The sequence below is a fragment of the Anser cygnoides genome, chromosome 1 (genome assembly GCF_040182565.1).
Source record: "Anser cygnoides isolate HZ-2024a breed goose chromosome 1, Taihu_goose_T2T_genome, whole genome shotgun sequence".
Lineage (NCBI taxonomy): Eukaryota > Metazoa > Chordata > Aves > Anseriformes > Anatidae > Anser > Anser cygnoides.
In genome coordinates, this window is record NC_089873.1 from 37,180,237 (window position 1) to 37,199,932 (window position 19,696).

Below are 19,696 nucleotides of genomic sequence, written 5' to 3' on the forward strand. Positions count from 1 at the left end.
GAAGGAGACAGTCCCAGGGTTTGCTTTCCTGTCCTAATAGGAGTCCTGTATTTTATGTGAAATGTCCATTGGACAGGAGCCCTTGCAGAAGGCATCCACAGGTGTCTGCATTAGCCACGGAGCTGGAGAGCAGCTCCCCCACAGAGGCACTAGCACCTGGTGCAGCGTGCTGAGCTCCACGGCGTGGGTGGCTGCAAACCTCAGAACCAGATGCTAACAGGTGAAACCCATAAAAACAATCCAAGTGCTTTTTCAAGCTTACCTGGGGAGCAGTAAAGCACCTCCCCTCATCTTCCTTATGCTCTGAGGTGCTCTGAGTCTCAGACCCAGGAAGGATATGTAGCGCTCCATGGATGCTAGTCCATTAGGAAGCTGCCAAATAGCATTTTCACTTCACAGATCCCACCCCAAATCTGTAGGCATTAACCTCAAATTTCAGTGCTGCTTTTCCAGCAGCTGAAATGAAATGCCTTGTCCTGCAGTCCCTGCTCCCTCAGCTGTTTGTGTAGCACTGAGGGGCCACCAGCACCCCCTGCATGTGCTGTGGCATCCCAGGCACAGCCTGAGCACTGGCTACCTTCCCCTCTCCCATTTACAAGTCTTTCTTTTAGATTTTCTGGGCTCCAGCTGGATCTGAGAGCTCTGAGCAGCTGTGAAGCTGTATCTGACTAGAATACCATGACTGCTTTGCCAATGCTGAGAGAGAACATAAATGTTTAGGAGATTTATAGCTGTAGGAGTAAGGTGGCACACAAATTTGAAGCTGAGAATGGTTCTTGTAGGACCAGTATGTTTACCCGGTTCCTTGAAAAGTCTACCCAAATAATTTGAGAGCTAAAAATGATTGTTTCGGAGCACTTTCATAGCCGCAGACAATTTTAGCATCTTGTTAATTGCATATTTTGCAGGAACGTTACTTTTGGCTCAGGAAGAGGCCACAAGATGCATTGTTTGTTACTGAAGTTGTAGTCCTGGTGTCCTGTGTGACTTTCTCCAGACGAGAGGTGCTTCTCAAAACTCTCCGGCTCTTTTCAGTCGAACTCTGATCTTCCAGCTATGTGGTACGTAGGTCTGCTCATGACTACCCTCGCACAGGTTGTCATGGGCTTTAAGCAGTTGCTTGCTCAAGGACAAAAGGACAAAACTAATTGTGAAAGACAATTGTTATCTGTATTTCACAGATGGAGATTTACAAAGTTCTTTGACTGAGGTCACCTAGCTGTTTCCACGAGAGCAGAGGACTGAACCCAATGCTCTTCAGATCAGAGAAGAGCATGACCACGGTCTAGTTTGCTCTCATTAAAATTTCCATGCGTGGCACGGAACAATATATACAGCACAACATTGCTTGATTGTTTTATAATGGGCTCAGTTTAGTAGATTAACTTCTGTGGTGCTATGGTGTCTTTTCCTTCATTTAGGATGAAAAGTGAGCTAGAAGCCTGTGCTTCTTTTTATTTATGTATTTATTATTGTTATTAATACAAGTTCTTTTAGAAGAGAAAGGGAAGGGGGAGGCTTTTTTTTTTTTTTTTTTTTTTAAGAAATCCTATAGATGAGACCCATCTGGCAAAGACTGATGTGCACTCTTACCTCCTGTCTGTGATGGACACCTCACAACTAGTTAACACAAGCACAGCCCTGCTGAGCCTGGACCCACTGTTGTAAAGGGTGCCTTATGAGATTATGGCTTAAAGGTATATGGTTTCTTTGATCTTGTAAAATCTGCATCAGGCTATGGAAGGAAACGTTTGACTTCAGGACTTCTGTTGTTCAGGTATCAGGGTATTTAAATAATTTCCTGTTTTGTTTCTTTCTTTCTTTCTTTCTTTTTTTTTTTTTTAATAATTGTGAGTAGGGGCTGAAATGGATAGAAACCCCACTTAATACTCCAAAGAACTGAAAGAGGCCAGCTTACTGTGGAGTCAGACTTACTTTGTGAATTTGGCTTGGCTGATTTAACTTGAAAATAATAATGCACACAAATAAGAACCTGAACTCCTTCCCCTAGGGTTTCCTGCCCTGATCTTTTGCTTGAAGAGACAATTCCCATTTTTCATCTCTCTCAAAACAAATTAGGCCCACATGCCAGCATGACTTAGTGATTATGTAGTAATTACCTTGAATATTTATGCAGGATTTCAGTAGATAAGCTCAGGGTGAGTCATCAGAGGGATTTTATTCTCTTGCACAGTTTAGTCCCTAACTCCTTCTTAAAAATATCTTTTTAAAAACATCTTCTTAAAAACGTAGTTTCTACTGAAATGCCTTCTGCTCGGCTTGGATTTCTACAAGACTTTTATGCTGTCTGCATTATTGTTCTTATTGCAAATGACAATTTTATGAGCCATTCAGTGTTTGAATAGCTCTTTTATTTGCATCAGTTAAGACTGTATTTTGATTGAGAGCTACAGACTTTATCTTGGTGTGTTCAACGTGGGCATTAAATCACAGAAATAAGATTTGAATTAGAAGGAAAAGTAAATCAGAACTTAAAAGTAAGACTCTGGCTTTGTATGACCCTCCATATTAAGGCAAAAAGAATGTATGCGTCTAATTTGTTTGCCTCAGTCTTCCTGACGTAATTACACTTCATTTATTTTTGTTGTTTTTTTCTTTAAAAAGTGCAAGACCAAAATTTCATGTTCTAAGTTCAGTTTTTGTGTCTCTTCAAATGAATAAGAATTTGTAAATGGTTTCAGATTGCTTCCTTTTTTTTTTTATTTTGTTTTGTTTTCCCAATTCATTGTAAGTTTTCCTTACCTCGGTTCTACTCTGAATCATAAACCATAGGTCTATAGGTCTGGGATGACTTTCTTTCAATTGCTGACAATAAGAAGGAACATTTTATGTCAGCTTGTGACACTCTTTCATAACTGAAGCATGCAGAAAGGCTTGTCTCTTTTTTTGTGCAGGGAAAAAAAATCTGTTCTTTGACTTTCATTTTTTTTCCAGAGTATAACTGCTACATACCTGCAAATGAAATGTATATGCCTGTTTTGCAGCTCCTGAGTGCTGTCACGGTGTGCTGCTAAATTAGTGACCCTGCATTTCTTTTTCCTAAATGAAGCCTCTTTTGCAGCCAGGTTTTCATGGCAGAGCTTGCACACAGAGCATCTAGGACTAGGTGCCACGTGGCAAGAGCTTTCTCTCCTAGCTGAGCCGAGGGGTTCTCTGCTCTTGCACTCACGCCTGTAACTGTTTAATATGAGAAATGGGGATTTCGTGTGTTTGATTGCAGCAGTAGGAACCCGAAGTGGCTACTTTTAAACACTGGAAGCACGCGGTCCAGATCATGCCCTGGTGAGCTAGTCTGTGGCAAATTTTCAAGGGAGCTATCTTTGGCTAGTCTTTCAATTTTATTTTTTGACCCATCTACTCTGTTTTGTTTCTCAGTTTCCTTCATTTTCTCACATCTGTTTTTCTCCTTTCTGTGCTCGCTTCCCATGTCGTTATATTCCTTTAATCTCTCCGATTTTCTCTCTTTTTTTTTTTCTCTTTTCATTTTCAACAGCAGTCTCTCTCCCTTTCTCTCCTCTTTCTCTTTCCTTCCTGTTGTTCTTGCCATCCCCCAAACCTGCCTGCTTCTGGCTTTTGTACCCCCACACCTTCTCCCTCCGTCCTGCTCTGCTGCTGTATTTGGCAGTTGATTTCTGTCAGGCAGCCCAGCCAAAATTGCAGCTAAAGATGGGCTTTTTTTTTTTTTTTAAATCAACTGGACTAGTAATAATTGCAGTTTGTCGCACATTCTCAGTGGGAAATGTTTTGTGAGTAAATCTCAGTCAATCATACTCTGGCACTGGAATAGGCACCTTGTTTAGTCTAGGGGCACTGCAGAAATTGGCCTTACATCTTTGCTTTCAAGCTGCATTTGAGCCCTGTTGTGTAATTGCCATTTGCGTGCCAGAGGGATTGCGTAGGGGTGCTACCCAGATCAAAGTTGTGTTCATCTGGGCTTGGGTGCATTAGCTGTAATTAGTAATGTAATTTTAGGAGACAATGCCACATTTGTAAGGTGAACTGAAACTACAGCAGCACTTCGGCAGAAAAGCAGTGGTGGTGCAGTCTGTTCCTCTCCCAGTAGCAGAAACTAATTGCAGTGGGAGGTATTCGTGTTCTACACACACACACAAAATCTGACATATTTCCAAACTAGCATGAAACACTAACTGAAATGTAGGTACTTTAGGTTTGTGGCTCTTACCAGGTGGAAAGAAAATGCTGCAAGGAGTGGGTGTTTGCTTTGTGCTGGGCAGGGAAATAGGAGGTAAGTGGCCACCTGTCAGAGTGAAAGGCAGTAGGATTTGGGGGAGATATTTCAGGTTCCTGTCAGCCTGCTCATCAGCTTGTTGCTGCTCTTCCTCTTCTATGGACAGTCCTGCTTGGACATTTCTTTCTGTGCTCAGAAAATGCCAAGTCACCAAGCCTAGATTTCACCTGTCCCCCTATTTAAAAACAAAATATAATAATAATAAAAGGTTGAGTGTGATAAACATTATGGTAGGCAATTTTTTTGCTCTACTATCTCATCTTGCTCTCTTCCCCATCCGCTTCCCCATTTTGATGCAAATGTCCAGCAAGGAGAGGGGCCAAGACCCTAAGGAAACTCTGCAGCCCTAAGGGGTTACGGTCACTGCAAACCATGGCTGTGTGCAAAGCAAGTCACTAATTAATGACAGGTGGGATTAGGAATATCGCACAGCGTGGCAAATCGTGGTGAACTTGTGCCTTAATTTGCAGTGGGTCTTGCAAATGAAAAGGTATCCAATGAGGCATGGTTTTTGGACCTGCATATCCAAGGGGCTAAATTATCTCAAATTCTAGGTGTTTTCAGGTGCAGACATGGAGTAGGAGTTTGGATCTGAGCGCTACATGTGATGCTTTTGCATCCCAAGAATTGAACTGATCTGTGCTGTATCTTTAAAACCAAACCAAGTCTGGAGGAATCACTCCGGCTGGGCTTCTCTGACGTGGATAGCTTTTTATTGTCTTGAACTGATCTCCACACAACGAGCAGAACCAGAGCACACACTGAGGGACAGTTCATAGCTGCCTGAGCTCCTGTTACAGATCTCAGACATCAGGGGGTGCGAGGCAGTGTCTGGGTCCAAGTACGGACTGGAGGTACGGATTCTTTCCATCCTCGGAGAATCCACACCTTCCCTGAATGCCTGGACCAGTGTTTGACCACCCTCGTGGTAATTCATGCCCCTCTCCTCCCCACATTTACTAACTTGGAATATCCTTTGCTGCAGCTCGTGGCTGCTGCTTCTCGTGTGGCTGTGCACCTCCTGGAGAAGTCTGGCTCCATCCTCTCTGTACCTCCCCTTTCGATGCACCTGCTGGAATGGCAGCAAAGAAGAAAGAGAGAAAGCAAGGAGGGAAAAATGCTTTGTGTTGCTTAAATCTGGTAACGGGACATACTGCTGCAGCAGGAGCAGTGACAGTGAAAAGCCCTCTGAGGGGTCTGGGGCACACTGGGTGTTTTCTGTCCTGGTAGCAGGCCAGTGGGAGAAATGGCAGAGGCGCCCGGTTTAACCAGATGTAACTGTGAGCAGACAGGGACAGGGAAGGGGAAAAGGCACTGGTTTTATGCACAAGCTGATTTTTAAAACGGGTACGTTTAGTTAGTGCAGAAGTGCTTGTGGACTGGGCTTTTGCTCTCCGCTGAATGCACTAAACCTAACATAAAGACAGAAATATATTGGACTGATGTTCTTCCCTGAATATGCAATAAAATATGGGGGGGGGGAAAAAGAAAAGGAACTAAGAAAAATGACCGTTATTAAAAATCAGGTTTTCTAAGAAAAAAAAGATACAATTTATTACTTTTGTACACAGACGTATTACTATACCAATGTGAAACAAATTATTTTAATTTAATTGCAATAACATTTTAATCTACTTATTGTTTTGGAATTTGTATTTACAATTGTAAGCTTTCAATTCAAAAGCCCGACACTTGGCTTTTTTTGTTTTCAATGCGCTGTCTCACGTGATTGTCACTCAGTAAGGTTTATTACTCAATTATAAATGTTTTCCTTTCGCAAAGACTCACTGGTGGTAGAGGTATTTACGTAACCCAGGCAATTTGGAACTTACTTGGGGTCTGCAGTAAAATGCTCAGCCAAATGGTTTTGATAGTAAAAGGAACCTCTTTTTTTTTTTCTTTTTTTTTTCTTTTTCTTTTCTTTCTTTTTTTTTTTTTTTAATGGGTAGATCACAATGGTGGCTGAGAAATCTTTGTTGCTCCCTTTTCTCCCATCAGCAACACTCATATCCAGGCTGAATAAATCCTTCGACGGCATTCTTTGCTCGTAGCTGTTTGATGTGCTTCCAGCAGCTTCAAACACAGGAGGCATCCAAACTGCAAAGAGCCAAAATGGCTGAAACTCCACCGTGGCAGGAGCCTCGAACAGCAGCGGGGCAGGCTGGCAGCACCTTTCAGGACTGAAGATGCTCACCCAGCAGGCAAGGGGGTTTCTGAATCCCTCTGCTCCTCCGTGACGTGGCAGTGCTTGGAGTGCCTTTCTTAGCTCGGACTTTATTAAGCTGCTCCAAACCAACAAGCCAAGCTCCCCACCAGCATTCGACCACTGTGCCAAGAGGAAAATAATGAGGCCAAAAGCACTGCACAGCAGAAACACGTGGGACTACAAAGAGGTTGGGATTGCCGGAGAGTCCGTCACGGTCATGTCAGGGAGTTAGGGATGGTGCTACTGCAGTGTTTGTTGAGGCCGGTGGAGGAGATATGTGGCTGGTGGCTGTGAGCACCTTCCTTGGACAGACAGCGATACCTCTGATCAGCTTTGGCCACTTCTGAGTGCCACAGGAGGTTGGGGAGCCCAGCTCAGCTGGCTAGAGGGCAGCCACGTGCCTCCAGGGTTGATGCCGTCACTTCTTTCCGAGCCCTCCGCTGGCTGCAGCACATTGATGTCCCCAGAAACCAAGGATGCCCCCAGCAAGTCTCCTTTTGGCCACTTTCTCCTCCTGCTTGCCAAGCCTGCTTTCCTTCAGCCTTTGTCTTTCTCCTTTGCTTGGTCCTCTGACTTGAGAACGTGGCTTTCCTTTTTAGTTCCCTTCTGTGTTTACGCTGGGCCAAACTGCCCGCATACTGGATGAGGATGCTTCTGAGTGGAGTGACTTAGGAGCTTTGAATAAAACAGCTCTTGATGAAAACGCTGATTTGTCAAAAACAACTTTTTATTTCCCATAAGAATGTGGGCTTTTTTTTTTTTTTTCCTCTGGATAAAAGTGTCTATAGGAAGCATTTCTTGAAACCCAGAAGACTAAAAGCAGACCATCGCCAAGGACCAGAGAATTTGAGGATGAGTGAAGAGAGTCATTGTTTCTTCCTGTTCGTCCCAGACTCTTTCTTCATTTCTCATGCCTGCGTAATGGGAAGTGCATGAGGTTTGCTACTGCCCCTGCTGAACTGTGGTGTGGATAGAATTTGTCTTCCTCAGCTAGCATTCTCTCACCTTTCAAGAGGGAAAAAATCATTTAAAAACAAAAATCCCAAGTAAGAAACCTCAAATAATTGCAGGAAACCACCACAGAGGTATACAATATCCAGTTGAAGACCTTGTTGAAAACCGAACAGATTATGCTTCTTATATGTGGTTAAACTGTGCCATTAATGTTAAAACTGTTCAAAGCACAAAATAAATTCTGATTTTTTTCTGTCAAAGTTTGTGGTTCGATGTTCACACATTCTAGGCTCCAGTTAAATGATTTACTGTACAATTTAATGTCTTTCAGCTGTCACTTGCATAAAAGAGATCCCTTGAACGATCTGCCAGCAAATGAAGGCAACACTTGTCCAGGGTGGAGGTTAGCCAGGCCTGGAAAACCCAACTTGCCAAGATATGCAGGAGCAATCACGTCAGCCACCGTGACCCATACGTGGAACCCAGAAAACATATGTGGTGGTACACAGCCACGCGGCTGTGATCAGATCTGCAAAAACACTTCATTTAAAATACGCTGAGCCTTTCACTCTGTCTTTGCAGTGGTTCATGCTGTAAGCATGCTGCTATTCTTTGTCCTTCTTTTGAACTTTTCTCTGTTCCTGAGCTTCAAATGGTGCGATTTTTTGAAGTTTTTCTCAAAACTCCTTCACAAAAGCTTTTTAAAATCCCGATTCTCACATACCAGCATATGGAGGAGAAACAGTTACCATGGGATTGTGAAAAGCATACCTCAGGAGCTTGGGAGCAAGGAAGGAAATAAAAAAGCCACAGCTCATCAGAAATTACACGTTCTGTTGTTTGGCACAGCTTTGGGTTCTTGGCTTTGCCACTAGCTGGGGTGCTGCCGTGCCACTTGTGCACAGGGCGTGGGGGCACGAGCAGCACGCGGCGGTGACCCCAGCCACCGACCTGCTCCATCCACCTCTGGGACGTGGCAGCAGCTCTGCAACGCGGGGCAGCACTGCCCTGACGTGCTCTGCAGGACAGAGGGAGGAGAATGAGGAAGTCACGTGAAACCAAAGAGTACACCTGGACTGGGATTTGGCCCTAGTTCTGGGGTTATTAACCATTTAGTACATTTATGGCCAGCACGAGCTATTAGACAAAAGCTCAGAGTAGGTGACCATGGCTTGGGAAGAACCAGAACCTTGTCTGGTGTCTACTACTCAGGTGATGCAGAATCTGCCTCTGTGCCAGGTAAAACCTAATGGTTACCGAATTCACAGTGAAACAGGTGTACCCTGGATCCAGTAAGAAATTTCTTTAGGTTCAGTCTTTCAGCCCCACTGGATGCTTTTGGAGTTATCTTGCGAGTAGCTGAGGAGTGTGGCTAAAATGCCTGTTAAGGCTCTCCCTCTTTCTGCTGATCTGCTGGAGGGCTGGTTGAGGTCGCTTACCTGGCAGAAAACTGCTTTTCTCTTGTGAGGATGGGCTGTGGGGTGGAGGAGAGACCTCTCTTCTAATAGCAGGGAGCTATGTGGCCGGCTCTGCCGGTCCTGTTGAATTGTGTTCAGAGTCTGTCAGTCTGACACGCTTCCCCATGATTCTGAATAGCTCTTGCCGCTTTCTTCTCAATTCTCATAAATTTTCCAGGATCTCTTTTGAAATATGGGTACTGGAAGCAGATTTTTTTTCCCTGGGACTAGCGCAACACCTCTTTAATAACAACATCTGGTTAGGATCTTTAATCCTGTCTGTCACAGAAAATTACATCAACATCGCTGCAAGGTCCTCTCTTGCCCTTTCATGTGAGCGATGATTCAGTACGGTATGAAAAAGAAGAGAGCCACTGTCAGATCTCCACTGCTGCTGCTTTGATGGGTAGCTCAGCTGGGAGAGCTCTGTTAAGCTGGGGAAAGCGGGCAGAATCGCACAGCTCAAGGATCTGGGATGAGCTCAAGGACAGTGGCCAACACAGCAGCCCCGGAACGGCTTGCAAGTCAAACAAACGTTCATGCATTCAGCAGAAGTCACTTCTAGGCTCCAAATACATCCCATAAAAGAGCCAAGTCAGGTTTGTGCCGTGCAGCTGTGCTGTCAGATCCAGAGCAATGAGGCAGCAGCTTTATGGCTACACTCCGGCTTCACAGCAAAATTGAAGTAACACTGTTGTATTGTCTTTTTATAAGAGGAGAAAGCCTCAGTGGAGTGTTACAGTGGATAGGAAGGTGGCATTAGTAACAGAGAAGGTTATAATTAATATATATAATTAGCTTGCAAGATTTTGAAAAGACCCCCTCCTTCCCCTTTTTCAAAGGGACATTCATTATCTTTCAGGGACCTTACTTGTTGAGCTAAGTAAGATGGACAATGCATATCTCCCAGTTAGCCACTTTTTTCCTTGTAATCTCTATTTTCTGGGAAGCTGGAGGGGACGCATACAAAAATTTATTTATTTACTTATTTTTTTTCTAGGAGAGGATTGCAGAGTTAAACAGAAATGCGGGCTTTCACATTCCTCTTTCCATCAAGATGTGGCATGCAGCAGGTCTTTTATCTTAAACTCTTCCAGAACAACCTTCGCGATGGATCTGAGAGTACTGCAGCATAGCCGGAGCTGTTACATGAGGACACGTCAAATCCACTTAAAAAATGAAAAAGAATCTAAATATTTAACTACCCTCCTGTCTCTTTTCAGGTACTTTCTGCACTCAGCAGCTCAGCCATTTGATTTAGGTGTTTGTGTGACTCATTTGCTTCAGAGAAGGCTGGTCTCTCTCAAGCAGAACAGACTTGTCTGAGCGATCAAAACCTATTGCAGTCAAAATACAAACCAACAAACTATTTTCTTATTGTCCCCTAAATCCCCAAGGAAACGCCACATTCAAGGCATTCTGCTGGCCACATGGTTGCTGCTCTCTCTGCTTGTGGGTGGTCCACGAGGTGCTCAAAGCTGCTGCAGTACCATGGTACTGCTGGGGAAAAGTGCAGTCAAAGGCAGTGTTCCTGCAGTACCGAGAGGCTTCTCCTAACAGGCAGGAGTGCGGACTTCTGAGCATATGCAGTTCTGGTGGATTTTCTGTTACTTGGGGTCAATCTGACTTTTGTTCCTGTTATTTACTTGAAGTTACTGAGGTTTAACTCAAAAAAAAAAAAAGAAAAAAAAAGTAGTAGTAGAGTGAGGAAACCTAAATCAAATGTTTGGTATTAATAAATAATGCATTGTCAAGATGTCCAGGCACAGCTACAGAGGCCCACAAGGTTTATGGTGATCCCAGTTTCAGCTCTTTGGTGGCAACAAAGCCGCGTTTTCTTCCAGAGCATCAGCGCACCCACCTCACCTGGGGGTGCTGTGGGACTCCACGGGGCACTGGGAAGTTCTTGCTCCCACTGGTCTCTAAGAAACCCAAAAAAGGGAAAGAAAAAAAAACCAACAACAATAACAATCACCTGAAAAACCCTCACACCATATTGCCAGATGCCAGATGCCAGTTTAGCCAATGATATCTGAAACATCAATAATTTTGAAGGGGAGAAAGTGTCAAACTAGGTCAGCATTTCAACTGTACTTCCAACACAGTATGAGCTGGCCTCTCTGTTCAGGGATAAAACCCTCCAAAGATACACCAGGAAAGCAAGTGTTAGAAGGGATTTATAAGGATGTTTTTCATAAGCATCTAAACTGCCCATGAGCTGTGGCTTGGCCAGACATGGTATGCGTGTTAAACCCTGTGAAACATTCACATTTCCATGGAAAGATTTGTGCAACAAGGCTGTTCGTGTCTTCTGATGGGTTACCTGGAAAGGGATTAAGATACACTTTCTGCAATTAGTATAAATAACAGAATACGTTGCTTTAATTCAAAAAGATAGAGTGCTTTAAAAATATATAAAAACTTTAAATTGTGATGCTTCATTTGAATTAATATCATGTGGATGTTGTGAACTACAGAAAGTCACAGGTAAGCAGTAAATCTGCTCAGCTCTGCAGGCAAGCCTTTTCCAAACCCCGCTGTTCCCCTGCCCTGCTGCTCTCTGTGCTTCAGAAAGTAACCTGAGGGAGTAGAGCACCTGGCTTCTGGTTTGGCTACACACCTTTCTAAACTCTCTTAACAAAGACAAGTATCTTTCCTCTCCACTTTCTGCTGTGATAAGCACCCGTTTAAGAGCGTACGAGAGTTTGCGTGGCACCATGGGGCAAGCAAGGAGCAGAGCTCCAGTGGAAACTTGGCCCTGGGAGCCACGCAGGGATTTCATGCAGCCACCCTGTCAGAGCTGCAACAATGGATCAGCTGCAACTGGGACTCATTTACTTGACAGGCTTTTTGTTTGTTTGTTTGTTTGTTTGTTTAACTAGCTGCTGTGGCATTGCTGCACCTGAAAACATCCTCTGAGGAAATGGTGCTGGTGCAGTTGAGGGCTGGAGAGGGTACTGCTGGTCGAATCATGATCAATGATTGTGGTAGAAAATTTCTGCGTGGGAAGTTGATGTAATTTAAGAAAAAATAGTTGTGTTACAGTGCACACACACTGGGAATCTTTGAGGATCATTTTTTTCTTTTTGTAACATTTCTGACCATATTCTACATTTGAGTAATGGTCTTTCCCAAAATCAGTGGTGAAAATAGAAAAACAATGCAGCAGCACTTAGTGTCTCTGGAACAAATAACAAAATAAATTATTCAGTTTCAAAGAATACACTTGTTATTTTTAAGGAAGCGCTTTCTAAGAAATTGACGGGATCAGGAAAAGTTCAGCCAAAATTTCTGACGAATCTTAAGTCAGAAATTTCTGCATTTTTTCCTGCCGTGTGTGACCGATCTCTTCAGCCAATCTTTGTCTCACGAAGAGCAAAAAGCTGGAAAATGTGACTTCTGAATTTACAGACAGCTCCTGGAGCACCCCTGGAAGCACAGAGCAGTAGGTGTGTTTTCTGTTCAGGACAAATTCAGTCCTTTAATAAATGGTTGAATTTGCAAACATGAGGATAAATACACCAGCGTGAGGAAGAACCAAGTGGATTAAAAACAGACATGCCTTGCAAGTGTTTGTTTGTTTACCAGTGTGTAGGACACTCAGCTGAACCAGACTTGTATTTCAAGATAACTTCTCTTCATGGAAACATCACTGGACCCAGAGGAGTCACTTGTCCCATGTAGTGGATGGTGGTTGCACATTTAACCTCATCCTAGTATCAATCTCTTTCTTACATTGCTTTTCATTTAAAAAAAAAAAAATCATTTTCGCCCCCCCAAAATATTTCCTTTTTTATTTTCTTCTTCCCTGGTTTTCATCACCCGTCTTCTCCTGTGCCTCAGGCCCCCCATCTTTTACTTTCTTAGGACTCTAAGAGGGAGCTTTTGGGAGAGCACTGACTTGGGGCAGCAGCTGGGCTCCTCTCCTGCCCCGCAGGAGAAGCCCTGGTCACACCAGTGCCTGGTGTTTTGCCCTCTTGCCTGCAGAGACAGCCAATGATCCTTTCCAAAGGAGAGCTGATGTGCTGAGGAGAGGTCCACAGGCTGCAAGGGCAGAGGTAAGAGAAGAGGGGGGGTGCTCTGGCGACTGAGGTTTGCTCCTCAAGCCCCTCCACAGCACAGCAACGTCACCCAAGCACCCCGTGCCCCAGCCAGCCCCTGGCAGGCCGGAGAGGTGCCGCGGGTCCTGTGGGAGGCACTGGCCCAGGGCTGGGCTGGAGGTCATGGCTTTGGGGCCCACCAGCCATAACAGCCACACACCTACGCCAAGGAAGCTCCTTCTGCTGCAAACCAGAGCTTCCCCACTCATGTTTCTCCCCGAACTGGACCCAGAGGGCACCGAGGGGTGTTCTGCTGTGGGACCAGGCTCATGGGCTCACATCTGCAGCCACAACACAGGAAGGCTGTGTGAGAACGGCCCCTCAGAGAGCTGACCTTCCTCTCTGGCCAAAGCACGTCCTTTGCATTGGTCTGTGGGCCCATTGCTTAAATAAGACCAGCAAGATCAGGCTAATAAACTGGTCTTTTCCCTTTGTATCTCAAAACCTTTCACTCATTAAGATTGATTTTGTGCCCAAAATTCTGTGTATTTCTTTATTCATGTTTCTCCCAGACAATAAGGCTCCCAGAACTGCAGTATAGCAAGGGTCAATATTTATTTGTTGAATGAATGTTGTTCTTCAGCATGGAAAGAACCATCTGCATTGCCCTCTGTCCACATCACACTACAAATGGCCTGTGTCTGGCACAGGATGGAGCACCCAGACCTTACGGAGTCTGAGCATACCACGACATGAGAGCACCACCCTGGGATAGCAAACATCACCGGGGACAGACAATTTCCTCCTTTTCTGCCTTTCCAAGGCAGCACTTGAAAGGAAGCCTATAGAGCAAGTGAAAACTGAGTCGCCACATCTGGGACTCTGCTTGAGAGACTCAAATAGGGACACAACCAGGCCAAAACTTGGCTCTTCTGGATGTGCAATGCCCAATGCCAGCGCCCAACAGCACTGCCATTGAGACTGGTGCAGTAAAACCAGCAGCAGGGAAGAGGGGACGGGGAAACCAGTCCATGCCTGGTTTATGAGAGTCCTCTGGGGAAGCCATCATCCCAAACCAGTGCTGATGAGACTGGAGCAGGCCCCGCAGAGCAGTACTCGAAAAACTACAGCAGCGTCTTTATTTTATACATAACAGTCAGTATAAAAAAGTTTATTACATAAGAGCTGTTTTGTTTACAATATATTATATTGCTTCAAGCCAATGCAAAAAGTTCATACATTATAGTTCTACTTTGTTTTAAATATATTATATTGCTTACATGGCACTGCCGCAGTGTATTTTTAATACACAACACTTTGCAAAACTGTAAGGCCAAAAATAATGCTGAATTGAGTAGTTCAGTTTTTAAATTAGGTAACATTTATTTATTTTTCTTAGGGAAAAGTCTAAATACATAATAGCAAAAATGTAAAAGGCAACTTCCCTTTGACTTAGGCAAGCTAAATCTGCGGTCACTGAAATGATTCAGGTTAGCATCTAGGAGGTTTTCTGCTTGAATATTGTTACTTAATTTTTGGAAAATGTTATATTGCAGGTATATAATAAAAACAAATGCAGTTTAAACATAACCAAAGTATAGTACAAAACACCATCCAAAGCACTGAAAGAAGAAGCCTATATAATCATGCTATAGAAGTATTTATAAAACTTAAAAAGAGCAGTAAATATCAGCTCAGTGGTTTATAATGAAGCTAATAAAATTCCAGCCAGTAATCTTAACTGTAGTGAACAGCGTTTTAACATCCCATCCATGAAAGGTTAATGAAGGCTATGAACTTTGTGTAACACGAACCATTTCAGATGTTGGAGTTCACCAGATATAATTGGATTCGGGTGGAGCGTGCCTCTCCTCCGCCTTTTTGGGTGAAGGCGTGTGCTGCCTCTGCTTGGTGCCGGCCGGCCTCAGGGCGCTCAGACCGCTGGCTCCATACCCTGGAAAATTACCCAGCTCAAGAGAAAAGAAACCACAGAAACAGCCTCACGATGCACTGCTAATATTTGAAGTGGAAATGGTCCCCCTGCTTGAAGAAAGAGTCCTGCTGCATCTCACACCCATGCGGTCCCTTCCCCATCCTCTCCCTGGCCCTGGGAAGCACAGGATGTTGTCGGGCAGGCTTAACCCCAAAAGACCGGGACCATCAGCCCTCTCAGGCTGTCAGCCGGCCACAGGTTCACACCTGCACTGACCGCAGCAGTGTGTACATCAGCCATGAGCCCCAGCAAGCACTATGGGTCACCTTGAGCATCCCTCTGGGTTCAACCTGCATTAGGCATGTGAGCTTTGCTTTGTCTTATAGCAGGACACAAAAAGAAAGAACAGCAGCAACAGTAAGCACCTAGGGGGAAGAAAGTAGTCTGAAACAGGCTTAGCAGAGCTGGTTTATGTTGAAACTAAAAACAAACAATAAATATGGAATTCAAAGTATCCTGTTGTCATTGTTCATAGTGTCATTTACCCATCTCACTCCGTAAAGCTTGTATAAATGCCTATGAAAACCTGAGTCCCAGGTTCAGTTTTCTTAACTACTTCTCTTTAAGAAAATAGCTTCACTGAGCAGCCATTCATTTGATATAAACATGAACTTTTTAAGATGGTCCTTCTAAACCGTGATCCCCATGTGAACTGCCATCCCACAGAGAATTAAATGTGCCTTTTAAGCCTTACATAGGTACTTAAAATGGAGGTAAATTTTACCCTGATGGTCTATTTTCAGTGTCTTTGCTGAATACAGAGAGTTTTGCAGTGCTAAACGCAGGAGGTCTGTGCCCAAACTCCACGTAATAAAGATTTTAAAACCTCGGAGCTAGCAATAATGTGCAACTACTGAATCTTCCTAATAGTGCAGTGGAGCTCTGTATTTTGTTTTTGGTTTGCAGACAATTACTTCTTTGGTGCTGTTCATTCCTAGTACATAATTTTTTCACTTGCTATCTCAGTTCTTTATAACAATAGTATTACAGGAAGAAAAAGTGTATATTGAACTTATGAATTGAAGTCTGTATTGATTTCCATGTAACCTTTTTTCTAACCATAACTTATACTGATGGTATTTCTCCTTCAGAGAATGACATAAATAATTAAATACAGGCCTACTAGCTAACAGCAGAAAAACAGACTCCCCAAATGTAATTTTCATGGCATAATTCATTTCAGTGAGCTAATACTCAATTTTACTGAAACAACTACATATATTCTGATACATTTTAACATGATACACATCATAGGCATCAAAAGCATTTAATAAAAAAGATCATTCTGTTGATGCTGCCATGTAAGATTTACATTTCGTACGCCTAGATGGTGCATTTTATAGCTGCAAAATATTGCAAAGTTTTTTATCATTACTACTGAATACATTAAATGTGAATAGTTTGCCAACAGTGCTTAAGATAAATGTTAATCCCTCATCGGAAAATGTACGGAATGTCTCTTGAAGATTTGCTTATAAAGCCCGATTGCATATCAAATATAAAATTAAGTCTGAGTTTGTTACTGGATATATCCAACTATATTTCAAATAATTTTATAGTGCTGTCTTAAATCCAGTGAAATGATCAGTTGCCCCATTAGATATCAAATAAGCACAACAGAAATTGATTTTAAGGACTTCAACCTTGCTTTGAGACAACATATTTCAGAGTCTGTGGAGCACGAATGGGGAAGAGTAGAAGAAAACATGAAAGATGGTAAGCATAGGTTTTGCAAAAGCCTAAAAATTTTCCCCCAAGTTTCTAAAGAACACTTAATTTTTTTGTAAGTTTAAATGGCCTTTAAGACCTGACGGAGCTGTATGCATGAAAATGCCTATATGATGCTTTAAAGCCAGCTGGCTTTACTGGGGAGTACTGAGGGACTTCCAACCCACCCTGCACCACAGGTGGAAGACACAGGAGGTCACCCAGAGGCCTGGCTGACACCAGGCTCTAGACCTTCTGATACAGAAAGAAAGGAAGGGCCAGCTTTGTAAAACAATTTTAAACTGTTCTGAGTGTGTTTTTTTAAAGTAGTTAGCATTATGGAGAATTGAAAATCTCTGTTTTATTGTTGGGATTAAAGATGAAGAGAAAAGGGGAGGGTGGTGTTCTTGATGATGGTGGAAAGGCTCTGGAAGCCGCCATTTTTGTGTGGCATCTATAAGCAGCCCCGGCATGGACTCGGGGGGCTGGTTCTCACTTACTTTTATTGCAGTGCCTCCCGTGCCAGCCTTCCTTGCACTGGCACTTGTTGGGTTCAGTGCAGGTCCCGTACAGCCCACAGCCGGGCTCGCAGACAGCTGTAACAGAGTGGGCACATGTTGGACTCGGCGACGTGGTTCCCCCGTGCTCCCAACAACATGCTGCAGGCCTTGGCATCGGCGGGGGTCCCCACAGAGAAGGCATGGGGGCAGCTCACCCCGCCACGGCAGCAGCAGCTCCGGCCTGGACACTTGCAGGGAGAAGCAAGCCCAGAGGCCCAGCAGGCCCTTGCCATCGTGGGTGGGACAGGACACTGGCCCAGCACCATGCTCACAGGCGGCCAGCGGAGTGCTCCTGTCAGGTTTTAATGTTGCAACGTCCCGGCGTTTCATTAAGCGTTTCTCTAGGAACATCTGTTATTGCTACACTGACACGTTGCTGGTTTATAGGAGCCCAGAATGCAGACCAGACTGCTGGGGGGGCTTTTGTAAAAACGTGTCTGGTTTCACAATTCCCCGAAGCCTGGTGTATGCTGTATGTCCAGGAAGTCAATTAACCTGAAATACTTTGACAACGAGCAGCTAGTGCTGCTATCATGGAAGAAGTCCTGTGTGAGCTCGATACTCCAACAAGGACTGACCGAGTGCTGTGGTACTTACGCTTTGAACAGAGGTCTCCTTGGTAGCCTTTGGAGCACTTGCATTTATTCTTACCGGTACATTTACCTCCATTTCGACAGGGCTGATGGCATTTACCTAGAAATTGAGAACACGAAAACAAGGGACTTACCCCCAAGAAGAGTCCCCCTGTACTCCTGATGGCTGTCTGAGAGGCCTGCCTTGTACCCAAAAAACTCATCAGGCTCTGGTGTAAGTGTGATCTTACACTGCAGATCCGGCAGGAGGACTCCTCTGCAAGTCTTTGCTCCCCATTTACATGCATTCTTCTGCTTTGAAAACAGGACAAAAAGGGCACATGGCCAAAGTCCCTGTGTCCAAGCAGTGTTCACCCAGACTTGAACCACTTGGACTCTGCTGTATCCCCATGCCACTGGTCAGTGTCACCTCCTGCTCTCATCACCCTCCATGGGTGCGGAGGTTCCCCTTGGTACTTGCAAAGTGTGGAATCCAGAAGAAACTCTGGCTGTGTAGGAGAGAGATTTTAAGCAACGTGAAGCTCAGAAACTGTCAGGTATGGCAGCCACTTGCAGAAAATAAGTATATCTCTGGGCCTGGCAGCTTGTGACAAGAGACTGTGGAGGACCACGATACTGTGGGTGGTGCCGTGAGGAATGTTCCATGCCACAGCTCAGAAACTAAAGGCGCATTACAAAAACGTGCCCTTCTTTCCTGTTTGCAAAGAACAGATCATCTTTGGTGACAGTAATTAGGATTGGCAGACATTTTTCAAGGCTTTTGGTCCGGAAATTACTTTCCCTCACATTCATACATTGCCAAAGGAAGAAGCTGGGTCTGACTATGTATGATGGTCTGTTTGGCCCTGACTCACCCAGAATGGAAGAGATCCATGCTGATGGAGCAGAGCCACATGCAAGTTCTGCTGGGCCTGATTCATGCCAAGAAGCCTCCAAGGGCCTTCCTCACACTTAACATGAAGTCCTTGATCACCAGGTTTTCAGTCCCTTGTTAGAATTTGTCTGTATTATTTACTTAATTAAATCTCTAAGATTTAGCACTAGTATTTACCTGAGTTTGTGAGCAAACAAAAGCTGGAACCTGGGGCAGCAAACTCCCTTCTCTTCCCTTCCCTTCCCTTCCCTTCCCTTCCCTTCCCTTCCCTTCCCTTCCCTTCCCTTCCCTTCCCTTCCCTTCCCTTCCCTTCCCTTCCCTTCCCTTCCCTTCCCTTCCCTTCCCTTCCCTTCCCTTCCCTTCCCTTCCCTTCCCTTCCCTTCCCTTCCCTTCCCTTCCCTTCCCTTCCCTTCCCTTCCCTTCCCTTCCCTTCCCTTCCCTTCCCTTCCCTTCCCTTCCCTTCCCTTCCCTTCCCTTCCCTTCCCTTCCCTTCCCTTCCCTTCCCCCTTCCCTTCCCTTCCCCTTCCCTTCCCTTCCCCCTTCCCTTCCCTTCCCTTCCCTTCCCTTCCCTTCCCTTCCCTTCCCTTCCCCACTTCTTTCTTCTCCTCCCCTCCCTTTCCCATCACTTCCCTTCTCCTTCCCTTCCCTCCTTTCCCCTCTCCCTCCTTCCCTTTCTCTTCTCTTCCCTCTTTTCCTTTTTCCTTTTTCTTAGGATAGTGACAGAGACTTGCCCACGATAATCTGAGCACCAGCACTCCTTCTTTCCACTGCTGGTATGCTGTGCTGAAAACTTCAGGAAATGCACTCATCTCATGATCACAGACTGCCCCCTTGGGAACTAAACACCCCAAGGAGTGCCTGCTGGGCTCTCAACCCCACCAGACTTCTGCGATGCATGTGTGCATTGTCAGTATAAAAGAAACATTTGTTCCTGATGTGCATATTTTTTTTTAATAGCCCTGAAACAAGTTTATAACCAGTCAGAGGAACAAACAGTGCTAAGGAGAGTTTCTGCAAAAGCACAATTTCCTTGCAGAAACTT

The 19,696-nt window shown here is 44.5% G+C and overlaps 1 protein-coding gene and 1 long non-coding RNA gene across 4 annotated transcripts in view; one reads left to right on the top strand and one right to left on the bottom strand.

The window, feature by feature from the left end:
• The first annotated feature begins 262 nt into the window (after nucleotides 1-262).
• On the top strand, nucleotides 263-6,972 carry LOC106047174 (uncharacterized). Of its 3 annotated transcripts, none has more exons than XR_007163820.2 (4): nucleotides 263-308; nucleotides 909-1,061; nucleotides 5,256-5,410; nucleotides 6,269-6,972. It is a non-coding gene; the product is annotated as an uncharacterized lncRNA (long non-coding RNA). The 3 variants fall into 3 exon arrangements; XR_007163819.2 differs by having other exon boundaries at nucleotides 295-415; XR_007163818.2 differs by lacking the exon at nucleotides 263-308 and adding an exon at nucleotides 426-787.
• A 7,068-nt stretch (nucleotides 6,973-14,040) lies between these two features.
• WIF1 (WNT inhibitory factor 1) overlaps nucleotides 14,041-19,696 on the bottom strand; it is a 40,128-nt gene continuing 34,472 nt past the window's right edge. The window contains exons 8-10 of the mRNA XM_048065447.2: nucleotides 17,785-17,880; nucleotides 17,128-17,223; nucleotides 14,041-14,881 (exon numbers count right to left, since the gene is read on the bottom strand). Of these exons, the coding sequence (XP_047921404.1) occupies nucleotides 14,760-14,881; nucleotides 17,128-17,223; nucleotides 17,785-17,880 (314 nt within the window). The 3' untranslated portion in view covers nucleotides 14,041-14,759. The remainder of the gene's footprint in view (nucleotides 14,882-17,127; nucleotides 17,224-17,784; nucleotides 17,881-19,696) is intronic.